The sequence below is a fragment of the Brachionichthys hirsutus genome, chromosome 20 (assembly GCF_040956055.1).
Source record: "Brachionichthys hirsutus isolate HB-005 chromosome 20, CSIRO-AGI_Bhir_v1, whole genome shotgun sequence".
Lineage (NCBI taxonomy): Eukaryota > Metazoa > Chordata > Actinopteri > Lophiiformes > Brachionichthyidae > Brachionichthys > Brachionichthys hirsutus.
In genome coordinates this window covers 7,285,539-7,309,022 of record NC_090916.1, presented here as the reverse complement: position 1 = coordinate 7,309,022, position 23,484 = coordinate 7,285,539, and the positions used below count along the sequence as shown (strand labels likewise).

The following is a 23,484-nucleotide window of genomic DNA, read 5'->3' as shown; positions in this document are numbered from 1 at the left end:
CACAGTGTGCAACAGAAGCCGTCAAACATTAAATATACATCTGGGATGAAAGTCCGGCTTTGACCTGTGAAACTTAACGTTTTGTCAAACTCTTATCAAATTAACTCCGTCCTTATAAGTGCGTATGTTAGGTTACAAAAGTAGTATGTCAAAAGAGCTGTCTCCATGGCAACGGGGCAAACTCCATCAGCTGACCAACACTATCAGAAAACAGCGATTTGTGAAGACAAAAGACTTCTCTAGAGTCAGCAGTCAAACCCCAAAAATAAAAAAAACAAATTAAATCCTCTTTGAAACATCAGTTCGAAACGAAAAACGCTTCGTCTCAAAGCGAACAAAGATCCTGCCCCCTCCGCTCAGAGGCAGACGCTCTGCTGATGCATGCTTTCCACGGGACAGAAACCTGTGATGTTGTCCCCTGAGCAGAAGGGCAGTGAACAAAGAATGGAAATGAGGGGGGGAGTCGGAACAAAAGAGCTTTCCTGTTATTTCGGGAGAAAGACGGGACGTCCCGAAGAAGGCAGAGAGTCTTCTCAGACAGCTGGGATGTGACTGCCGCTTTCTTCTGGTACCTGGTTTTTTTTTGGCGTGCCTGTGTTTTGTAAAGGGAGGGAGGGGGGGGGGGGGGGGTGTAGACCAGCTCTCCCATTCACATTTTCCCCCCCTTGGCAGATCCCTGCTGATGTTCCTGCTTCAGTGAGTCCCAGACCGGGGTCAGGAGGGAAAGGGGAGTGAAAGAAGGGAGAGACGGAGTCACTGGGAGTTTTCCTGTCCGAGTGAAAGCAGATTAACGGGAATCTGAAGATGGGACCGGCGGCTACCTCGCTCGCCCTCTTGTATTTATGTTCTCTGGGCGTTCCTGCAGGAAGGGCCGACGTCTCCCCGACACAGGTCAGGACTGCATGTGTTCTTTTTACGACTGGAACCGACTAGTGACCGATAAATTGCTGTATACATTTACAGAGATCTGTACTGTGTGTGTGTGTGTGTGTGTGTTGGAGGTGGGGCTAAATGGGATATACTGAAATTTAAGAGCCAATAATTGAGTTTAAGGAAGATACTGAATCAGGTTAACGGTGCCTGTTGGCTGTGAGGGATGACGTCATGGACGGAAGGCATGTACTGTAGCTATAGAAACGGGGCAGCTGGGGTGGTGAGACGATGAGGAGCTGGTCAATGGGAGGTCACCCCCTTATCTGAAGGTCAATGGTTCGATTCCCATCCCCTCCGGTCGACATATAAAAGTGAACTTTGAGCGGCTGCAGCGCGGTCCGTTTAGAGATGGTTGACTTTATTCGCCCGTGACTGACTGGATAACGTTCCAATGTCAATGTTGGAACCTTAAACTGAAACGACTGGCTCCAGACACCAGGCTTGTTTCGAACATTTCTTTATTCCTCTGTAAAAAGGATCCAGATGTTTTCAGGGAGGTGATTCAGATTTTGTATTCAACCCTGATGAGTTCCTTTTGACCATCTGATGCTGGTTTGGTTTGGTTTGATCACAAATTAACCGAGCTTAAATATGTTAGAAACGGAATCTGAGAAATGTGAACATTGTGATCTCTGTCTCTCTGTCTCTCTCTCTCTCCCTCTCTCTCCCCTTTACTTTCAGGCATCTCTGCCCGAGGTGAAGAAGGCGAGAGGCGACCTTCCCGATAGTCTCCCAGAGCTTGAACCAGAGCCAACCAGCCAATTGTCAGACTTTGAAAACTCATACAACTATGTCTGTGAGTCTCTAGATTCATATCCAGATCAGGTCTAAATAAACACACTGAATGGTGAAGCAGCCGTTTTCTGTTCCTCAGTGTCCCGACTGGCTGCTATGGATCAGGCCATCCACAAGCTGAATGTGGGTCACTACACTCTGGACGTTAAAGTCAGCCAGATGGTGGACAGTCTCTCCAGGACGGACGGTAAGACGAGGACTTTCTTTCCCTCATTCCAGTCAGTTTTCTTGCGGAATCAAACAAACAGTGTTTTAAGTGTGTTTATGCTTTAAATAAATAATTTCCATTACAATATGTACAGTCCCATTGAGGCAGAGGTTTGACTACCTGGTATTGACATTCATGTCTCCTTGTTATTCACTAAAACATGCCAGCTAAAGTCGGGGAGCTGGAGGACAACATCCGAGAAGTCGATCAGCGCAGCAAGGACAACCGCAAGGAGACGGGGAGACTGGAAGGTATCCCGGTTGCTTTCTCTGAGGGCCATGTGTTCATCATTGAAAACATGGCAGAGACATCTGACATACCATAATAGTCCAGAAGGGGGTGTATTCGTCTTTACTGAACCTCTGAACAAAGATGGCAGATAGTTTCTTATTTTGAAGGTGACCCTCTTAAAAAGTTTCGGAGAATAAATAGAAGCAAATAATTAAAAAAAAATTAAACATTACAATTTTCTTCTGGATTTGGCAGAAGCTTAAAAACGGATCTAAGAGAAAGCAAAAACAAATACTAGTTTAGCTTTTGTCAGTTGTCCGAAACTAAAATACATTTTACCGCCCTAACAATTTTATGAAGTGATAATGCTCCCCTTAGTGGACAAACATGATACTGCACATTTTACAGTCCTGCAGAATGTCGTGTTTTTTGTCATTTCCTGTGCTTAAATATGCTTAAATTATTGTCTAAATGTGCGATAACCCCCCCCCCCCCCCCCCCGTCTCATAATTCTGTCCTTCTTAGGTTGCCACAAGGGACGCAGGATTGGCTATAAATGCTATCTCGTGTACAACAGCTACGAGGACTACGCCGGAGCATCCCGGAAGTGCATTGAGCGCGGAGGGCGCGTGGCAATGCCGCGTGACCGCAGGGAGCAGGAGGCCCTCGCCGACTACGTCAAGTCTTTCTTCCACCCGGGGAACTGGCCCGTCTGGCTGGGTATCAACGACCTGCGGTCCGAGGGCACGTACCTTTTCGACGACGGGTCGCGGGTCTCGTATTTCCAGTGGCGCAAGCACTTCCTGTCCAGCCAGCCGGACGGAGGAAGGCGGGAGAACTGCGTGGCGATGTCCTCGGACGATGGCGACTGGTGGGATCACTACTGCGATCGGACCATGAACTATCTCTGCGAGTTTGACGATAGGGTGTCACTTTAAAATCGAGATGGCATCAATCTGTTAAAAAGATTGATGCCATCTGACTTTTATGGTTATTTTAGAGCAGCTGAGTAAATCGTGGCTATTTCTCCCCCCCCCAAAAAAAGTGGTGCATTTTTATTTTGTGGCTCAATTCGCTTATGTTATACAAATTTTATTTTTTTTCTCAATAGGAGACCATTGTTTTTTGTAAATAATAAATACCAAGTGTACCATCTTGGGTGTCATTAAAAAAAGATTTGGGTGGAATACCCCAAATTTCAGACTTTTAATCTACAACGTCTCATGTGCATATTTAAGTTCTGAATGTCATGAATAAAATATTACAATATTTTATGACTGTATCCATACAGCTTCAGTGATATGAATGTAAACCAGTCAGTGCTCTGGCCTTAATTTCACAACAGGACTTCTAGATATTTATATATTTTTACATATATTTGTTGAACTTCCTTCCAGATCAACATGTACATATATAAATCTGATGTACATGAATGTGTAATTGAGCCAGACATGAATCCCCTGTAAAATAACACGTGTATGCATGTACATGTTAGTCCACAGTATGTGAAAAGCGAAGGCTGTACATAAAATGCTGAATGTAAATATTTGTACGAAACATGTACGTACTTAATTAGTCAAAAGTTCTGCAGTTTTAAATGTTGTAAAAGTCAAACTAGAAATGTATTCAAACGGGAACAATTTGCTCAACAAATAGATTCAATTGCCAAAATCTGTCCTAAAACTCAATGTCAAAACGATCAAAAAATTAGATTCACACTTCATCATTATTATTTGTATTTATTACCCTTCACCATTGTTGTCTGATAAAACTTCTCCAATCACAACACTGATACCACAGAGGAGGTCAGCCGCTTTCACAGTTCTCCATCGGTCACACCTCTTCATTGTGTCATGAGTGCGAGATGTGACGTCATGAATGTGAGTCAACGCGCCGCTCCTCCGCTGTGGTGTCGCTGATGTGCTGAAGGCCTCATTCTGAAAGGCTTCCCAGATTTCACACGTCCGCAGCCTGCAGGATGTCCTTCACAGCTGGCCTGTCCAGTGGGTTTTTACACGGGTGGCACAGAAGGACCTTCCCTCCTTCGTCCAGCAGGAAGTCGCCTCCCATCTGCAAAAGAGAAAACACTTTAAAGCAGCAAACATTTGATCAGAACGCTTTAAAATGTCCAAAAGTAGGTATGAAGTAAACTATAAAAAAGCAGAACTATAAACCTAGACTATAGAACTATATATTTTTTTTTTAAAAAGAACCCAAGAAGGGAAACATTTTAACTTTAGCAAATGTTTTATGAAAAAAATGTTTTGTTTTAAATCAGACAAACTGTAAATAAGAACAAACCTGGTAGACCTCTCCTGCCAGGTGAAACGGGAATTCTGGGAAGTCCCTGCCTGCAGCTTTGTATTCTGAACTCTGCAGCAGGAAGCCAAACTTCATCACTTTGGCGTAGGACGAGCCGAGGCCAAAACTCCTGTATAGCTGCAGCACAGGAAAAAAAACATCCGCTTAGGATTTAGCAATGTGAAAAGCATGGGGTGTGTGAAGCAGTTAGGTTCTTCACACACACACACACACACACACACACACCGACCTTCCTCTGAGGGTCCACCACCATCCTGAAGCTACATCCAGTCTGCTCCAGCCACAGACGAGCGCCCTCCACGCTGCCGAAAGAAACCACCAAGACCTGCACCGACCGAGCCTCGAGGTCGGCCTGCGGAGATCAGAACGACAAACAGGTGAGGAAGGCTCCTCCCACACCGGAAGAGAAAATTACACACAGTGGTGGTGTTGTGTAATCTGACGGCGTCCCATCAGATTACAGGCACACTGACCCGGCTGGCCTCCAGCTCGGCCACGTGGTCTCGTCACGGCAGTCAAGCGAGATGTCTGATGAGAACCAGCAGCAGCTTCTGACCCTGATCCAGGTACTGACCCAGAGTCACATCCCTCCAAACACACGACACAGAGACAGTCTCAGAAACATTTACATTTGATTTCATGAAATACTTTGCTGTATTGTGGTAGATATAATCAGTGAATGATATTTCCATCTAGGAAAACTCCCCCCAAACACGCTGGTTTTCCTTCGACGTTAACGCTCATGCAGATTTAGGTGGGAGGATCTCAAACATTGAAAGTGTCGGGGCTTGAACTGACTTCCCACTGCGTCCGTCAGCGAGTGGAATGCCAGGGCTCAGGCTGTCGGCTAACTTTTCTCCTGACAGCTGCCAGTGCGTCACCCGGAGACCCTCGTCCACGCCCTCCAGGAAGGAGTCCCACTCGCTCTGCACACACACACACACACACACATACAGGTGGCAACTAAATACATTTAAGGGCTGCATGAATCCATTTACACGCTTTTATTTTCCATCCATTCATTAAATAAAAGCGATTGATTGATTGAATTCTTCTCATTTACTGTGGCGAAGAGCTTTTTGTCTTTTTATACCTGAAATCCACAAACCTTCAGAGGGGAAACACTTTACTATGTATATTATAGGAGGTAAAGCAATTACCTTTTAATTATATAAAGAACACACAATTAACAAATGAATCAGAATTCAAACAAATAATTATAGATTAACGCAAGACTTTAATCGGGACATTGATAACCTAAGCAGCAGTGTATAAATTCATTAAAATCATTTTTAAGTGGCTTAACAATTAAATATTCTAATAATATTCAGACCCGCCCAATATTCTGGATGGGGTCATACTACATGTCGTGTACTTCTACTTTCACGCGTACAGACCTCCAGCTGCAGAAGTTGGTCGACCTGCTCCTTCACTGCTGCACGGCTGAAAGACAATGTCACATCATGGCTAGAATAAATGGACTATATATGGATGAATACTGTTAAGTACCATTCATTGAAGTATTTTTATTTCAGGATATAAAGTATAATAATTACTGATAAGACTTCTGCCAGAGGGCTTCTGCTTCACTCTTCTTCTTCACTCCGATGCTACAACAGAATCACCATCATCATCATCATCAGAAAATAGCTTCTGTGTGTTCTTCGACTCTGCAGGTGTTTGGAGCTCCTCACCGTTGTAAGAACTGCGTTCCGGCTGCGAGAAGTCCGAATAAAGTGGTAATCTTATGTGGGACGAGCTTCTCCAGGGACTCTGTATAAGAACAGGAGTGACTGGGTCAGGCTCACGCAAACGACATCCCATCATAACAATGGTCAAAAGGAAAATGAAATCATCCTGGAGCCGCACAAAAGTGTAACGAGATCTATTCCAGCCCGAGATCCGTCCCCGCCGACGAGTTCCATTGTGGAGTTTCATTGTTTCATACAGACTACGGCACTACGCCGGCTGCCTTTAAGACTTTTAACCGGGGAAGGGACAGCTGGGTTCGAGTCTATTTTATTTCATATGGGTGGGAAAAGATCATGTCCGCAAACACAATTTAATTTGAGGAAATTAAGGCAAATATAGATGAATTCTATTGGAGGAAATCAGACAGTCATCTTTGATCAGTTTAAAAGCCGAGCATTGAACAAATCCCATCAGAGCGATGCGTAGGTCTCTCCAGAAGATAACCGCTAAAGGTCAAGACATTCATCCACATATTACATGTAGACGTTACAGTGTGTGTGTGTGTGTGTGTGTGTGTGTAAAATTCCACCAAAAAGACCAAAACAATTGATTTAAGATTTAAAACGGAACAAATTTCGAGGTTGTTTTCAGCTAATTTTTTACAAAGCTAATTAGAAATAATTATTTTCATCATACAACCATTCGGTTGAAGTAACTTTTCACACTGAAAGCTCTAAACTGTTTTTTTTTTTTTTTTTTGTGATATGGGGGAAAAAAACACTTATTAGACATCTGGAAACGTCTCGTTAGGCTTTTTTGATGACGTGATTTGATATTTGGTTGTTATCTCCGTATTTTAAAATTCTATTTATAATATGTATTTGACTTTTATTATAATATTAGGATCAACCTTGGAGATAAGATATATCAACAATATTTGTAAAACACATTACATGGGTTTAAAAAAAATAGTGAATATAAAAAAAAAAGAATTGTCAAAACAAAACCTAGTGTTCATGGAAATGAACACTGGAAAAAATCGTTAAAGTACATGATGTAAACTTGTTTTACTGATCTAGGGCTCCAGGGGCTGATTCATGTGGTGGCTTGTTAGGGCTCTCAGCAAATAAAAAGGGGGCACTCCCATCCCGCAAATGCAAAATCATGTATCCATACACAAATCAGGTTTTTTTCCCCATCCCGAATGGAAACATTTAGGCTTTTTGACAACGCAATTTGATATTCGGTTGTTACCTCCGTATTTGTAAATTCTATTTATCATTTTTTATCATAATATTAGGATCAACCTTGGAGATAAGATATATCAACAATATTTGTAAAACACATTACATGGGTTTAAAAAAAATAGTGAATATATAAAAAAAAGAACTGTCAAAACAAAACCTAGTGTTCATGGAAATGAACACTGGAAAAACTCGTTAAAGTACATGATGTAAACTTGTTTTACTGATCTAGGGCTCCAGGGGCTGATTCATGTGGTGGCTTGTTAGGGCTCTCAGCAAATAAAAAGGGGGCACTCCCATCCCGCAAATGCAAAATCATGTCCCCATCCCGAATGGAAACATTTAGGCTTTTTGACAACGCAATTTGATATTTGGTTGTTACCTCCGTATTTTTAAATTCTATTTATCATTTTTTATCATAATATTAGGATCAACCTTGGAGATAAGATATATCAACAATATTTTTAAAACACATTACATGGGTTTAAAAAACATAGTGAATATATAAAAAAAAGAACTGTCAAAACAAAACCTAGTGTTCATGGAAATGAACACTGGAAAAACTCGTTAAAGTACATGATGTAAACTTGTTTTACTGATCTAGGGCTCCAGGGGCTGATTCATGTGGTGGCTTGTTAGGGCTCTCAGCAAATAAAAAGGGGGCACTCCCATCCCGCAAATGCAAAATCATGTCCCCATCCCGAATGGAAACATTTAGGCTTTTTGACAACGCAATTTGATATTTGGTTGTTACCTCCGTATTTTTAAATTCTATTTATCATTTTTTATCATAATATTAGGATCAACCTTGGAGATAAGATATATCAACAATATTTTTAAAACACATTACATGGGTTTAAAAAAAATAGTGAATATATAAAAAAAAGAACTGTCAAAACAAAACCTAGTGTTCATGGAAATGAACACTGGAAAAACTCGTTAAAGTACATGATGTAAACTTGTTTTACTGATCTAGGGCTCCAGGGGCTGATTCATGTGGTGGCTTGTTAGGGCTCTCAGCAAATAAAAAGGGGGCACTCCCATCCCGCAAATGCAAAATCATGTATCCATACACAAATCAGGTTTTTTTCCCCATCCCGAATGGAAACATTTAGGCTTTTTGACAACGCAATTTGATATTCGGTTGTTACCTCCGTATTTGTAAATTCTATTTATCATTTTTTATCATAATATTAGGATCAACCTTGGAGATAAGATATATCAACAATATTTGTAAAACACATTACATGGGTTTAAAAAAAATAGTGAATATATAAAAAAAAGAACTGTCAAAACAAAACCTAGTGTTCATGGAAATGAACACTGGAAAAACTCGTTAAAGTACATGATGTAAACTTGTTTTACTGATCTAGGGCTCCAGGGGCTGATTCATGTGGTGGCTTGTTAGGGCTCTCAGCAAATAAAAAGGGGGCACTCCCATCCCGCAAATGCAAAATCATGTCCCCATCCCGAATGGAAACATTTAGGCTTTTTGACAACGCAATTTGATATTTGGTTGTTACCTCCGTATTTTTAAATTCTATTTATCATTTTTTATCATAATATTAGGATCAACCTTGGAGATAAGATATATCAACAATATTTTTAAAACACATTACATGGGTTTAAAAAAAATAGTGAATATAAAAAAAAAAGAATTGTCAAAACAAAACCTAGTGTTCATGGAAATGAACACTGGAAAAAATCGTTAAAGTACATGATGTAAACTTGTTTTACTGATCTAGGGCTCCAGGGGCTGATTCATGTGGTGGCTTGTTAGGGCTCTCAGCAAATAAAAAGGGGGCACTCACATCCCGCAAATGCAAAATCATGTATCCATACACAAATCAGGTTTTTTTCCCCATCCCGAATGGAAACATTTAGGCTTTTTGACAACGCAATTTGATATTTGGTTGTTACCTCCGTATTTGTAAATTCTATTTATCATTTTTTATCATAATATTAGGATCAACCTTGGAGCTAAGACTGGCAAAAATATATATCAATAAATATTTTAGTAGTTTCACCGACTGTGAACCACAAAATATACAACACAGTTTAAGCTCACTTCTTATCTACGACGACCAATAAATGAGTAACAGCTGTCCTACCTTCGGCCTCCGTCTTTGCGTTCTGTAGAAGAACTTTGCTCAAGTTGACCAATTCAGCCAGAGCACTTGTCAAAGTCTCCTCCGATACAGTCACGGCCTCCTCCATCATCACGCTCTAAACTAAAGTACAGGTCGTAACACGCTGTATATAACAGTTCAATCACGTTACTTCTACTTCCTAATACGCTGTTATCAGGAAGGACAGGGACCGTCATGGGGGTGGGGTGTGCACCTATGTCAGATCAGACCTCAGCTTCACTGTACTACCAGAACTAGGATGAAGGGGGAAATATTGAATGCCATCAAGCTCAGAAACTAATGTTACTCTGAGTACATTTGTTTCCGCATTCAGGTCTGTACGGTTCTGACCACATCCAAACTCACTATGAGGTGCTAAAAAGGACACTTTCTCTTTCACACCTGTAAATACTGTTGATGTGCTAAAAAAACATTCAAGACGGCGCGGGTTATCGGCTGCATGTGTCACGTGATATTCGCCTTTGTTCCGCCATTTTACGAGGCGAGCAGTAGATCCGGAGAAGTGGGCAGGAGGGGGCGGTCAGGCTCGGAAGGATTTATTTATGTAATACATTTTCACAAAGAACTGCAAAGTTCAATGAGAAATGTTTCCTACATTCTGACACCGAAATGTAATTAAAAAGTACAATTGTAACTTAATTAATTGAGCAAAGTTGTTCATATTTACACGATGACTTGCGAAATGTTCATTCATTTCATTTTCGGAACCGCTCAATCCCAAATTCGGGTCCAGGATTCGACTGAAGCCTATCCGAGCGGTCTACGGGAAAGAGGCGGGGTACACCCTGGACAAGCCGCCAGTTCATCTCAGGGCCACGGACAGACAATCACACACACACACACACCTATGAACAATTTAGGGTAACCAATTCGGCAAACTTGCATGTTTTTATTGGTAGGGGGAAGCCGGAGAACCCGGAGAGAACCCACGCAGACATGGGGAGAACATGCAAACTCCTCACAGAAAGCCCCCCCAAGTTGGATTGGAACATTTGGCCCTGTAAACTTGTTTTACTGATCTAAGGCTTCTGGGTCTGATTCGTGTAGCGGCTTGTTCATGGCTCTCAGCAAATAAGAAGGGGGCACTCCCATCCCTACTGGAAACACAGGACGCAGAATCTTACAGAAACCAGCCACATATTAAAGGATAGACTTTAGAGGACATCGGATTCCAGATTACTGTATCGGTTTAATCGCGATATATAGCTTTAATAAAAGTGTGTTTTTCCACAACTTTCCAAAAGTACACGTACATGCGTAAAGAAGTCTTCCGCGCGGATTGTGGGAAGGGGCGTGGAGTAGCGTCAAATTCAGATACATTCACCAGCAAGCTTTAAATCAAACGTTAGGCAGCGCTACGGGTTTCACAAGGAAGATGGACGGCTGGACAAACCGAGCGCAATTTGCAAACTTTGCAACGTTGCCATAAAACGACTGTATCGGAGGAGACTTTGACAAGTGCTTGAACAAAGTTCTTCTACAGAACGTCCAAGACAGAGGCCGAAGGTCAGACGGGTGTTACTCATTTATCGGTCGTCATAGATACGCAGTGCACTCACGCGCTGCTCAAGTGGGTCCACGTTCACGAGCTTCACAACCGACAGATTCAATTTAGAGCTTTCAGTGTGCAAAGTGACTTTATGCTGAAAATAATGATTTGTAATTAGCTTTGTAAAAGATTCGCTGAAAACAATCTCGTAACTTGTTCCATATATTCAGCAAATGAACATTCACTTTAATGAAACATTTCAGCCTAGAAGTTTTTCAATTCTGGCGCCCACTGCAGCGTTTAATGAGCAAACTGTCAACCAGCCAACAGAATCTCTGACGGGGAATAAACCGAACAGAACAAAAGAAGTGTGTAACTGACAAACTCGGACATTTGTTCAGAGGATGTCGATCTTTCACATTGTTTCAGGCGATTTGTCTGATGAGCACCTCTCACTTTTTTGTTGTTGTGCTTAAACCAACATTTATATATTAAAAAAAAAACATAATTAAAAACAAAAGTCACAGGCAGCAGCTCGGTTTACATTAACGGAGTCTCACTCGTGTATTTTGCCCCCCCCATAAGGTTGGTGCATGTAAATATCAGATCACTTCCCCTTCTTCGCTGCATCCTCAACAAGCCGAGAGCCAAAGAGCATTCACGAGTCTCCCTCTGAAGCTCAGGTGGAACGTCAGACGTGAGACTCAGAAAAGCCCCAATTTATAAAAACATGGTTTAAAATAAATAAATAATAATATCTGTTAAATAAAAGATTAACTGTCAAATCTGTCCAGCCCCGACAGAAGTCGAGAAGCGTCTAAACTTTATTTTAGTACCAAACCTTTAGTGCATTCAAAGAAAACAGGGTTTTATATCTGATCAGCGAAGCGACTTTTCCTGCAAGTGTCAGGGAATCTAAAGAAAAAACGGACTGCTTCAAGTTTCCGGAGTGCAAGGCGACAGCCCTGAACGCTTTCTGTTTCACGTTTGTTTTTTTAATTCCCTGAACTTGCATTCCACTGACGGGCTGGACCGAGTGAGCAGTGGCTCCAAAAGAATCAATTTACAGCACCAATGACAACCTGAAATGTAACAAAGCATCCAGTCGGAGCTCGGGGTGATCAGAAAGTCAGATTTGATGTCTGACTTATGCAACGCGAGACTGTTGGCGCTGATGAGATGACCTTTTGTGCTTTGGGTGTTTCGGTGAGGAAGGCAAATCGGAGAAAGGAGAAAGAATTGCTTCTGCATTCCCCAAACTGTGGCGTTACTGTAACGTTACTGTGGCGTTACTGCGGCGTTACCGCGGCGTTACTGAGGCGTTACTGTGGCGTTACTCTCCATCGCCTTCCCACAGAGCTGCCGGAAATATGTGGAATCAACGTTCTCTGGTCACAAAGCACCAAAAACGTTAGAACAATACTGAATGCAAAACCTCACATTATCTGATGAAATGTGTCATGAGCCAATAAAAACAATAAAATAAAAATAAAAATGTAAAACAAACTTCAGCCTGTGACTGTCGTTGGGAGAAGAACACCTGCCTGCAACATTTCAAACCGGATTCCAGTTCAAATAAACGACTTATATTAAAACAATAGTAAAAAGGGAGCAAGAACTCAACCTTAAAAAGGAGTTAAGAGTCATGACAGAAGTAGATTGGGGGGCCCGGGGGGGGAGGGGGGCTTGTTAATGTTCGATGCATCAAAATGAACACAAACTGCTGCTTTCCCAAATGCCTCAAGCGACATTCCAATAATCCGTCCCAACATTATACATTAAAGCAAAAACGCTTTTTGCAGAAGTGAGTCCGTTTTTTTAGGTAAGTAAGAACACAATCCCTTTTGTTCTGCCCAGCATTGTTAAGTATTGTTAAGACTTGACCCCCCCCCCCCCCCCCCCCCTGCAGGAGTTCTGTTAGGACTTCTTGGGACAATGCGATGACGAGTCTGTGTTGAGAACCTCTATCATGGTTCTGGTAGACGGGAACGTCTCTGCTACGGATGGAAGACTCTGGTACCAACTTGGCAAACTGCTGAGGAGGACATGTTGCTTTAAAAAGAAGAAGAAGAGGAGGAGGAGGAACAATAAACAAAAACAAACAAGTCTGTCCTCACTTTTTGAGATTCATCCAGGTTCTTGCCGTTTTGCTGAAGCTGTCCGGACTGGGTGTCGTCATGGCTTCAAAATCCACCAGCTGAAATAACATCGCATCAAAAAAAAAGACATTTGTTCCAGATCCCGACTCCAAACATTTCCCAACCTCGTTCCTGGTGAGAATTCTCACACGATGCCAACAAAAACAGAAGTTTCACCTTTCCTTTCGGGATCCTGCCGATGACCTCTTTGCCGCTGGCCATGAGCGCCCCCATCACGACCGAGTAGGCCACAACGCTGAGGAGGAGAAGACATGACGGCTTCAACTCACCGCCTCAGAGCGGACCGGAGGTCGCACGTGCTTGCTGAGGTTCCCCCCCCGCGCACCCTCGTGCCCAGAACTTGTCTCAACATAAACTCATAACGTAACACAAACTCCCCCCCCCCCCCCCCCCCCTCCCCAAAATGCCCTCTGCGGTCTCTCCGATGTTTACCTGGAGCCTCTGGAGAGGGGCATGAGGTTGCAGAAGTAATAAACCAACGAGAGAATCAGGTTGCACACCGCCTCTGCATCCTGAAGCAACAAAGGCCAGAGTGAGAGTCGGGCGTAGGAGACGTCCATCCCATGGAGGTGGAGCTCTTACCCCGAGTTCTGTGGACAGCATTAGAGCCTTTCCTTTGGCGGTGAGGTCTTTGTAAATGGACTCGACCTCCGACTGGTACTGCTGCGTCCGCTCTTCTGTCGTCTGAGTCTCTACAGAGAACAGCATGTTGCCCACCCTAAAACAGAGGCAAGAGGAAGTCGCCATCATGACGCGGAGACAATATGGACGCTGCGCAGACCTGCGGAGATTTTAAATGCCTAAATGTCCCCTACTGAACAGCAGACTGTTCATAGCACCAAATCGGTGTAACATAACATCAACCTGTGTAATTCGGTCCAATAATTCCACTTCTGATTCGATGCTCGACTGCATTTCGCCGCCTTGCACATGTTTAAAGACGATAAAGTTGAACCCTAACCTAACACCCGACCTGTCTCCGGTGATGGTGATGGTGAAGCCGTCGTACTCTTTCCCAGGATCCTTCATGCTCGGCACTTTGGAGTTGACGGTGAAGCCATCTCTGGTCTTACTGTTGAACTGCTTCAAGGAATAAAACACACAAACATCCGTTCAGCTGCATTTCAAATAGGGGGGGGGGGGGGGGGCTTTCACTCTTACCTTCATTATGGGAAGCAGATCTTCTACTTTATTGACATTTTCCAGAGCCTGACGGACCTCTAAGAGTCCTCTGGGATTGTACGCTCTGGGACAGAAAAGCACGCCAAAGAGAAAATGGAAAAAATATTAATTTTTGCAAACTCATTCAAAATGAGTAAAACGTGACGGTAAAATATTTTCTATTAAAAAGGGACGAATAAAAATATTGCAAAATACATGGAGCTGTATCTTTCTTTTTTTTACATCTGGTATGAGGTGAACTTTTACCCGTGGTACACCAGTATTCTGTCTTTAATAAAGTCCAGGATGTTATCAAAGTAGGCCAGGTATCTGATGTTGATAATCTGTCCCCTGGAGAAAAAGAAGAAGAAAAACATTTCAACAAACTGTCCAAAACCTCTGACATTACTCCGGAAACGGAACCTGCAAGGGTTTTAAACAGGTTCCAAATCCTGAAGTCAAGCAATGAAGACATTAAACGTGTTCTGGGAACTGATGGTCTGACGCCTTTTCCAAGTCGAGCTGTTATACCTGATGAGGTTGATGTGATTATTGAAACCACGACTGAGGCTCCTGGCCGGCATCTGGTCCAACCACAGAACCGGCTGGTCTGGATCAGCAAGCCTACGCGGGGAAACCAAAGACCCGTTTTAGTCTATCGTCACTCCGAACACGATCATTTTTCCTTCTTTGTCCCGAGTTGCTGGAAGAAGCATTCCCCACCTCCTCCATTTAACAGCTATGTCAAACATGTCTCTCCACTGCATTTGCCTGGTCTTGCCGTTGACCCGGACTTTGGAGTTGCTCCACGTCCGATGCATCGCCTGCATCACCTCCAGCGTGGCTAAGCCCATGGCTGGAAAGAAACACGAGTTTCTAGCTCCCACTGCTGTTGTAAAAGCCTGAATCGATCTGCGCGAACCAGTCGTTGTTGAAATCAGGGCTACCTCTGTGTATTCTCCTGTTGGGTAGGAAACCCGGCGTGTCGTATTGCATCAAGGCCCCCAAATGGTCGGATATGCAGATCAGCTTCTGGACGTCACTGCCGTAGCTGTCAAAGTTCTGTGGGAGAACGTCCCTGCAAACCACAGAGGAGCAGCGTTAAGTTTGCCTCCTTAAAGACATAGTTTTGATCTCAGAGAAATCTGCGGGGGGGGGGGGCTGAAACGGAATCAGTCGGACTCACTTGATGTGTGGCTGCAGGCCCGGCTGCTCTTCGTAGTCCTCGATCAGAAAAGGCAGGTTCTTGGCCCAGTGATTTTTAAAGCTCCCCGGTAAATCCTGATCCACGTTGTACTCTGCGACCGGGATGTCGAGGTGCGAGTGCAGGTAGCGAGAGTACTCTGGTGGAAGCACAAGGCGAATGACTTTCAGCGCGAACTCGGCCTAAGCGAGAACAGAAAGGCCTCGAAGTTGCAGTGGAAGGAAATGGCATGTCGAACCTCTGAGGTATTTCACTTTGAGGTATTCCGAGCTGGCCTTCTGTCCCAGCAGAGGATCATTCAGCATGACTTTAGTCTGCGCTTTGATGCCCTCGTAGAACTGCCCCATCGCCACATGGCTCAGCCCCTTCATGTACTGACACACCTCGTTGTAAGGCTCCAATTGAAGACACCTCTGAAGGACGAGGGTAAGAAAAGCTCAAAATGAGCATCAGGCTAAAAAAACACACACACAAAGGAGGGCGGAGTTATTTTTGCTGCGCTGTGAACACCTTAAAGTTGCCTACGGCCTCCTGCAGCGAGCCGTGGTGGTACAGCATCATGCCCCGGAGCTGGAGAGACTGGATGTGGTTCTGGTCCAACATGAGGGCCTTCTGGAAGCTCTCCATTGCCGACTCAAAATCGCCCAGTTCTCTGGAAAAAAGGGGGGGGGGGTCAACGCGACGTAACGCTAGCCAGGGAGAGAGAGGTTGGTGGGGTTCCTCTCGCTTCCTTTAATGCACACATGCATAAAGGTGTGTGTGTGTGTGCTGTGTGCTGTACCTGTACGCCTGACCCAGGCTCTTATACGCATCTATAAAGTCAGCCTTCAACTTTAGAGCTTCTTTGAACGTCTCAATGGCTTCCTGAAGAGAGAGAGAGAGAGAGAGAGAGAGAGCACAGCTGCCTTTCGGGCTGATTGCGCACATTCAACAGGATGTTGCGACAGATTGACCCGAAAAACGTTTAAAGTGTTCAGATCACGGATGTCTGAAATCCAGATTTTGGAGGGGAGGGAGGAACCCGGAGTAAAACCCACTTCTTGCTGTGAGGCGACGCCGCTACTCACTGCGCCACCGTGTCGCCTAGTGTAAAAGAACGCTTTCAAAAGAAAGAAACCGTTAAGCATTCCTGTCTCACAGAGCCACGCCGATAAACGGCGTCGACCTTGCTTCCACAAGGACTCGCCACAGCAGATTTCATTATCAGCGCTCACACTCCTGTGTTTGCCCTGATTTGCATGAGTCTGTAAGAGACAAGCCAAAAAAAGATGGCTCAATCCGCAGCGTACCCTGAGCATGCCTCTGTGGAAGAAGGTCAGGCCTTTGTACAGCATCGCAATAGGCTGACTCTTCTTCAGCTCCAAAGACTGCTGGAAGTCGGCCATCGCGGCCACGTAGTCCTGGCGGGGAAAGCAGAGCGGAGGGTAAAGGCGCGGGACGGGGACAGAGGCTAACCCCCAAAGGCGGAAGCGGACCTCTGAAATGAAGAGCAGCGTTCCTCTGTGTCTGTAGAGACGAGCCGACGGCTGCAGCTGGATGGCTTTGGTCAGATCAGCCAGAGCCTCGCCGATGCGTCCCAGAGGAGACAGGATCTGGAAATGCAGGAGAACAAAACGACCCAAGCCGTAAGAACAATCTGGAAGTCGTGTCTTTTTATTTGCTTGTTTGTTTGTTTGTTTTAAAGATGGAAAGCTGAAGGAGGATACAAAGACGCTGAATGTGATCAACTCTGCGTTTCAACTGTGCAGCGCTTCCTTTGACAGGCACCAATGAGAGATGGACGTCCAACCCTGGAAGGATTTGAAGAAGCCAGATTATTAGAAGTCTCTTCACCGCCTCACCTCCGCTCTCTGTTCGTAGACCTCTGGCCAGTTTGGCTCCAGAGTGATGACTCGGTTGAGCTCATACAGCGCCAAGTCAGCATTCTTTATGTCCTGGCGTAAAGACACAGGAAGGGCAGCCGGGTTACGTTGCGTTGACGTAAAGCCTCATGTAAGGCGAACAAATCTGGGAGCAGAAAAGCGAACGACTTAAAAACACAAAACCAGCCGTTCGGCCTTGGTTTGTGTTTGTTTTTCATATTATGTTACCAAAACTCAAAGAAAACTACGATAACAGACATAACTTCAGTTTTGATTTTTACTTGTGATTTTGAAGCCACTGAAAAGCCTCAGTTGTACATTTCACCTGCAGGTCAGTGAAAAAAAAATCAAATGTATCTATTTACATAGAAGAAAATAAAACTACCGGGACTAAACTATTTCTCAAAAAAAAAAAAGGCATATTAAGAGGGGATAAGCAGTGCAATTATTCCACATCTCACTCACCTGAAGACTTTTCTTCCCATAAGCGATCCCTCTGCCGTAGATTGCACTGACCAGCTCCGGGTCACCCTTCATCAAAGACAGGGAAAATGTTTCATGTTTCATTTGATGGACGCATTGAAACCAAAAAAAAAAGTGAAGTGGAGCAATCATAAAAGAAACGCTGAAGGTAAACCATCTGCTTCGTTTGGTTGTCAAACGCACCTGCAGCACGAGGGAGAAGTGTTTAATGGCTTCATCGTAAAGGCCGTTGCCGATGAGAACGTAGCCGATAGCTGCAAGGACAGAAGCGGGATGAGGAATTTAAATCAGACGCCGTCTGTTCGACATGCAAACGTACCGAGCTCTTCATTCGTGTTGCGATCGCCTGCGGGGAAGGGGATTTTCTTCTGTTCGATGAAGACCTTCGCCTGGTTCTACGAGATATTCAAAAGGGAAACAAAGTCAGTTTCCTATGTGAGGCCAGTGACAAGCTGCGTGAATGGAGAAGAAACGCAGAATGAAGAAAAGCTGCACACTTAGCTACGCAGCAAAGCAAAAGACGAAGGCGTTAAAGCCCGAGTCAAGGACGTTTTGGAGTCAAAAACATGCTCTAGAAAAACCTCTGCAGCAAACAAACAAACAAAGGAAATATTAAATGCACCGAAAGGGATTTTTCCTCTGCTTTATATAGTGGAGAGTGGCAGAATGCATAGCACACTGCAAAGAGTGTGCAATTAAACAACAAAAGATACAAGAATGGTGCTTGTTTTTAATACACAGTTTTGTATATATATATATATAAAAAAAGATGCAGGTTAGTTAAAGGCCTTTGTTTGGGTGAAACGGTTCTGAAAACAACCTGCAGAGGTGACGAAGTGGCGCCCTCAAGGGAGGATCAGGCGGCTTTAGTTACAGACGCAACAAAGAAGAATCGTGCGCGTGTGCGTGTGTTAGTTTGTGTGTGTGTGTGTGTGTGTGTGTGTGTGTGTGTGTGTGTGTGTGTGTGTGTGTGAGAGATCTCACCAGGATCTTCTCTGCATTAAGGGAGAAGACAGACTCGCAGGGTGGATCACTTCCCTCCTCGCAGTCTGGGTCCTCCAGTTGTAAAATTGAGGACTCTGAAAAGACAAGGAGGAAATACATTTAAAAAAAAATTGGCACAGCGATTTGTGCTTTGAAATAATACACACGAGCGACAAGATTATCGCCGAAGTTCAGCCCAGACGGAATCAATCTAAAAACTTGTTTCAAAAGGAACGCAAACACGAATAACGAGTTCAACTGTCGTTCAAATCACATTCCTGAAAGCGTACGAGCATCTGAATGGATGAATGAATGAATCAATTGTATTCGGGAATAATCAGAATCATCATCAAAAAGAATGCGAGTTATCCTCTGATAAGCAGATCGAACGAGGTAATAACAAAATACTGCATTGACCCTATGGTGCTAAATCAAAACAAACTATATGGTTAGCGTTTAGGGAGTAACTATACACAATAATGTACTCTCATACCCTTTCTTTAAAAAAAAATCATAATTTAGCCTGCATAGAGAGTAAGAGTGTTTCCTTTTATCTCCTCTCAGCGGTCACCGCTCGTTATTAAGACTCTTATCATTAGCTTACAAGCGGTTTAAGCTAGCCGGGTTCGGTGACAGTTGAACCGGGGAGGACGTGGCAAAGTAACAGCAAAATAATTTTTTTAAAAAAGAGAGAGAGAGAGAGAGACTTTACCGCAGTCAGCAGCGTATTCTTCCCACTCGGACAGCGAGCTGCATCCCTGCTTATGGAGCTCGTTGTTGAATAAAGTGAGCGTGGAGAAATACTCGGACGAGAAAATCGCCCTACACAGGTACAGTAAGGAGAGCAGCACCAAAACACCAGCCCGGCCGGCAGAGGCCATGTTGTGCTACATGTGTGTGACGCTAGAGAGCGGAAGCTCCAGTCCGAGCAAACCGAACGGACACGCCCCCCCTACCCTCCAATAGACCAATAAGAACGCTGTAGCTCATCGAATGAACCAAAATGGTTTCCGGTATAACCGTCGAAATAAAATTAACTTTCACAAGTTGTGGTTTAAATTAATCTAAATTAAGCAAACTAGTAGTTAGTGGTGAAATTGATAGACGTAAAGGTAAATAAAATGAGCTGATGACAATAGCTGACGTTCCAGAATCTGAACGCAGGACTCCCAAAGCTATAGATTGACATGTTGTACCTTTGTTTTGAAGGCTGAGCTGTGTGTAATCGTCTTCCTTCCGCTCGTGCTATCTGTCATGCTAGGCTAGCAGCTTTTCGTGCATAGCGGAAACATGAAGAAAGATGACTTTAGGTGCGTTGAGTGTAACGCAAAGGCATCGGAGCTGTACAGGGATTACAGTAACGGCATTCTCAAGATTACCATTTGTGTACGTTAACTCTTTCACGATGAATTTAAGTTGTCTGGCGTTACGTATTGATTATGCGCTAATATTAGCAAACATGCTTCCGTGCTATGTAGCATAGCATACTTAGAGATTACGTAGACTACAGTCATTAGTTTATGTAGTTTTTACGTGGCATTTGGTAAATGTAACATCGTACATTTTAATTGTACTATTGTAGCGTTGCCGGTGTTTCTGAATCTCCAGGAGTTGTGCCAGAAGCCAGTCGACAAGTACATCGAATATGACCCGGTTATCATCCTGCTTGACGCCATTCTGTGTAAGACGCAGGCGTTCAGACACATCTTGTTCAACACGAGCCTTGGCGTAAGTCACTTGGAACGAATCGCAAATGTACAAAAGCGATAATTACTGAATTTAGCCAGCTATATTAAGTGTGTGTGTGTGTGTGTGTGTGTGTGTGTGTGTGTGTGTGTGTGTGTGTGTGTGTGTGTGTGTGTGTGTGTGTGTGCGTGTGTGAATACCTCTGCAGATCCACTGGAAGTTGTGCGTTTTCTGCCTTTTTTGCGAGGCCTACCTCAGGTGGTCTCTGCTCCACGGCTCCGAGCAGAGCAGTGACCCCGCCGACATCATCAGGTACGCCAAGGAGTGGGAGTTCTATGGCAAGTTCGGATTAGCTGCCCTCGGTAAGATGTAACCGGCGCTACGTTGCACCTTTCTGTCAGATGTTTCCAGGGCAACAGTGGAATGCACAAATGTTAACATTGAACAGGAGAGCCATCCATCTGCTGGGAACACGTATCGAGGTCGTGCTAGATAGTAATCCCTCTAAATCGCTTATTTTATTTTATTGTTTTTCTACAGTCAAACAGGTTTTACACCAAAACGATTTGGATCCGTCATCGTGTGACATTTCTGTCTGCCGCAGAGCTGTCGGCGTTCTGCCTCGGCGTGCTGTGCTTCCTCTGGCTAGCGGTGGCTCGCCTCCAGGACGGGACCGTGGAGCTCGGCCTGCTCCTCAGGGCGCTGCTTTTGTCCTGCTACGGCAAGGTCCTCCTTATCCCGGGCGTCATCTGGGAGCACGACTACTCCCCGCTCTGCCTGGGCCTCATCAAGCTCTTCGTGCTCATGTCGAACCTGCAGGCCGTCAGAGGTAGGAGGACGTGGAGCGAACGACTCAAATCACTGCGACATGGTCTGTACGTTGACGTTCCTGTCCTCCGTCTGTCCCGCAGTGATCCTGAACAGCAGCAGGCGTCTGGCGCTGGTGGCCGTGTGCTTGGGCCTGCTGACGGAGACCTGCGCGGCTCAAGCCTGCAAGCGTCTCCCGTGGAGCATCAAGGATGTTCGTGACTGCCAGTTTTTTTCTCTACACTGAGAGGAAATTCTCGTGACCTCGGGGGGGGGGGGGACAATCGAGAGATTCGGGATGTGAGCCGGAACGAGGCGGAAGGAGAAAGGGATGTTGTTGTTTTTTTTATTATTCTTGAAAGTTCCAGTTTGTGATCAGATACAGAGAGTTTCAGAAAATGTCCATCGTCCATTATTGTTATTACATTTTCTGCTCCTACTTGAATCTGTAAGGCAGAACCATCCTCTTGTGTTGGTTTTAAAGCGAGCCAAGCGGAGCTCCAACCGGGTCGTTATTACTCTGACACACAGAGCGATGTAAATAATGGCTGCTCTGCTGGGACAGGAATCCGCCTAACTCTTCACATTCCTGGGCTCGTCGCTGAAATGCTTCCCTTCGCTCACATGCACAGGAACACACAAGGGCGTATTGTCGGAATGTGAACCAGAGAAAATACTGCAATGTAAAAAAAAAAAATGTTTTTATGTTTCTTTTATTTGTATTCATTATTATTACTGTCAACTGTGTCCATTTGTTTGTCGGATTGCGTTAAAAACTACTGACTTGTCTGTCCGTGAATTTGAAAGCGGCTGGGAGGATCATTCCTGGGCAGGAATGGCTCGGGATAAAGGGAACGTTCCAGGATTTCCTGTTTCTCTCTTTCATTTGTAAATATTTTTTCTACGTTCTCAGGGGAAAATGAATGGACCTTTTGTGAAATAAAAACCAGATCTACATGGTGCAACTGTGTGCGTGCGTGTGTGTGTGTGATGAAGTGGTGAATTAGGCTTTGAATAATTCCACCTTGAATTAAAAGGGGAAGTTGGGCTCACCTGTTTAAAAACTGCAAACAAACTAAATCATCAAAATGCTTTGCATCATTTATTCTCTACTCTTTTCATGCAACACTCAACACTCATTACAGGAATCGATTATATTCCGATCATTTACGGTTTCACTATAATCCTCAAGAACTTAATGCTGATTAGATTCGCTGATTTAACGCCGGACCTCTGCGAACTATGAGTCTGTTCAGAGAGCGGAGTTCAGTCGGTTAAGTAAATGTCCAGAACACCCTGTGGAGGAATGAACGGAATGCATTCAACCCGGACCCACCGTGTAAAGGGGCCGCTGACGCTGCCCCCCCCCCGCCCCGGCCCCCAGGAGTCTTTGCTGGGAGCCATATGATTAACGTCCCCGACATCCTCCCAGAGGAGATCACAGATAACAGAAATGTTTCGCTCCGGTTTCGGCGTCGGTGATGAATCAACTCTAGAATAAACTTGTTGAGTGAGTTTGAACTGAGCTGCAGAGAAACCCTGCAGGTCAACGTCCCAGCCTGTGGTCTCCGGTCTGACTCTGAGCATTCACAGAATGGCAAGAAAAATACCGATTTCTATGTGAGCGTAATCAGGTTTTTTTTGGAAGCGCTTGCATGGAACCTTCGAGTGCTCTCGTCTAAACGCGGCTACGTGTTATTACAGGCCTGTGAGAATAGCTGAGGGGACCTGGAATGTTTTGAAGCTGTCCTGGTTGGCTCTGCGTTCCAGTCTCTGGAAGGCCGAACGCAGCCTGGAACGGTTTAGAGGCCGAGGTTAACGCAAACGAAGATTCCTTCCCTTCCCGGATCTGTTTTAGCTTCACGTTTGTCTAACGCAGTCCTCCATTCTCCTTTCTAAACGTGTTGGCGGATTACTGAGGCAGTGGTTTAATCTGTGCCAGACTGGGTCAGATTAAAGTGTAAAAGGAGGACTCGGAGCTGGATGGGAAGTGAAGGAACCCTCCAAGTTATAGTAACTTTGATCTCTTCAACCGTTCCCAAATTCACTGACATCACTTCAGGCGGCCCCCCAA

At 44.4% G+C, this 23,484-nt stretch overlaps 4 protein-coding genes across 4 annotated transcripts; 2 read left to right on the top strand and 2 right to left on the bottom strand.

The window, feature by feature from the left end:
- The first annotated feature begins 498 nt into the window (after positions 1-498).
- Positions 499-3,394, top strand: clec11a (C-type lectin domain containing 11A). Its single transcript, XM_068753874.1, has 6 exons — positions 499-568; positions 673-891; positions 1,615-1,729; positions 1,808-1,915; positions 2,104-2,187; positions 2,693-3,394. The coding sequence occupies exons 2-6, from the start codon at positions 805-807 to the stop codon at positions 3,103-3,105; spliced, it is 807 nt and encodes a 268-aa protein (XP_068609975.1). The 5' UTR covers positions 499-568; positions 673-804; the 3' UTR covers positions 3,106-3,394.
- Positions 3,395-4,123: 729 nt separating this feature from the next.
- Positions 4,124-9,642, bottom strand: selenol (selenoprotein L). Its single transcript, XM_068754089.1, has 9 exons — positions 9,537-9,642; positions 6,184-6,262; positions 6,046-6,099; positions 5,887-5,932; positions 5,288-5,415; positions 4,963-5,077; positions 4,719-4,841; positions 4,469-4,606; positions 4,124-4,237 (listed from the first exon to the last, which is right to left on the bottom strand). Exons 1-9 carry the CDS (start codon positions 9,640-9,642, stop codon positions 4,124-4,126), a joined length of 903 nt encoding a protein of 300 aa, XP_068610190.1.
- Positions 9,643-12,981: 3,339 nt separating this feature from the next.
- Positions 12,982-19,798, bottom strand: ttc13 (tetratricopeptide repeat domain 13). The gene is made up of 23 exons (XM_068753552.1): positions 19,630-19,798; positions 18,918-19,012; positions 18,253-18,328; positions 18,117-18,187; positions 17,916-17,981; positions 17,430-17,522; positions 17,064-17,180; positions 16,878-16,988; positions 16,370-16,452; positions 16,099-16,240; positions 15,827-16,001; positions 15,571-15,727; positions 15,332-15,462; positions 15,108-15,240; positions 14,916-15,008; positions 14,652-14,735; positions 14,385-14,469; positions 14,197-14,306; positions 13,806-13,941; positions 13,656-13,735; positions 13,380-13,458; positions 13,182-13,261; positions 12,982-13,099 (listed from the first exon to the last, which is right to left on the bottom strand). Exons 1-23 carry the CDS (start codon positions 19,796-19,798, stop codon positions 12,982-12,984), a joined length of 2,484 nt encoding a protein of 827 aa, XP_068609653.1.
- A 409-nt stretch (positions 19,799-20,207) lies between these two features.
- Positions 20,208-22,369, top strand: arv1 (ARV1 homolog, fatty acid homeostasis modulator). Its single transcript, XM_068753553.1, has 5 exons — positions 20,208-20,303; positions 20,526-20,645; positions 20,812-20,965; positions 21,208-21,432; positions 21,515-22,369. The coding sequence occupies exons 1-5, from the start codon at positions 20,208-20,210 to the stop codon at positions 21,655-21,657; spliced, it is 738 nt and encodes a 245-aa protein (XP_068609654.1). The 3' UTR covers positions 21,658-22,369.
- Positions 22,370-23,484: the final 1,115 nt, after the last annotated feature.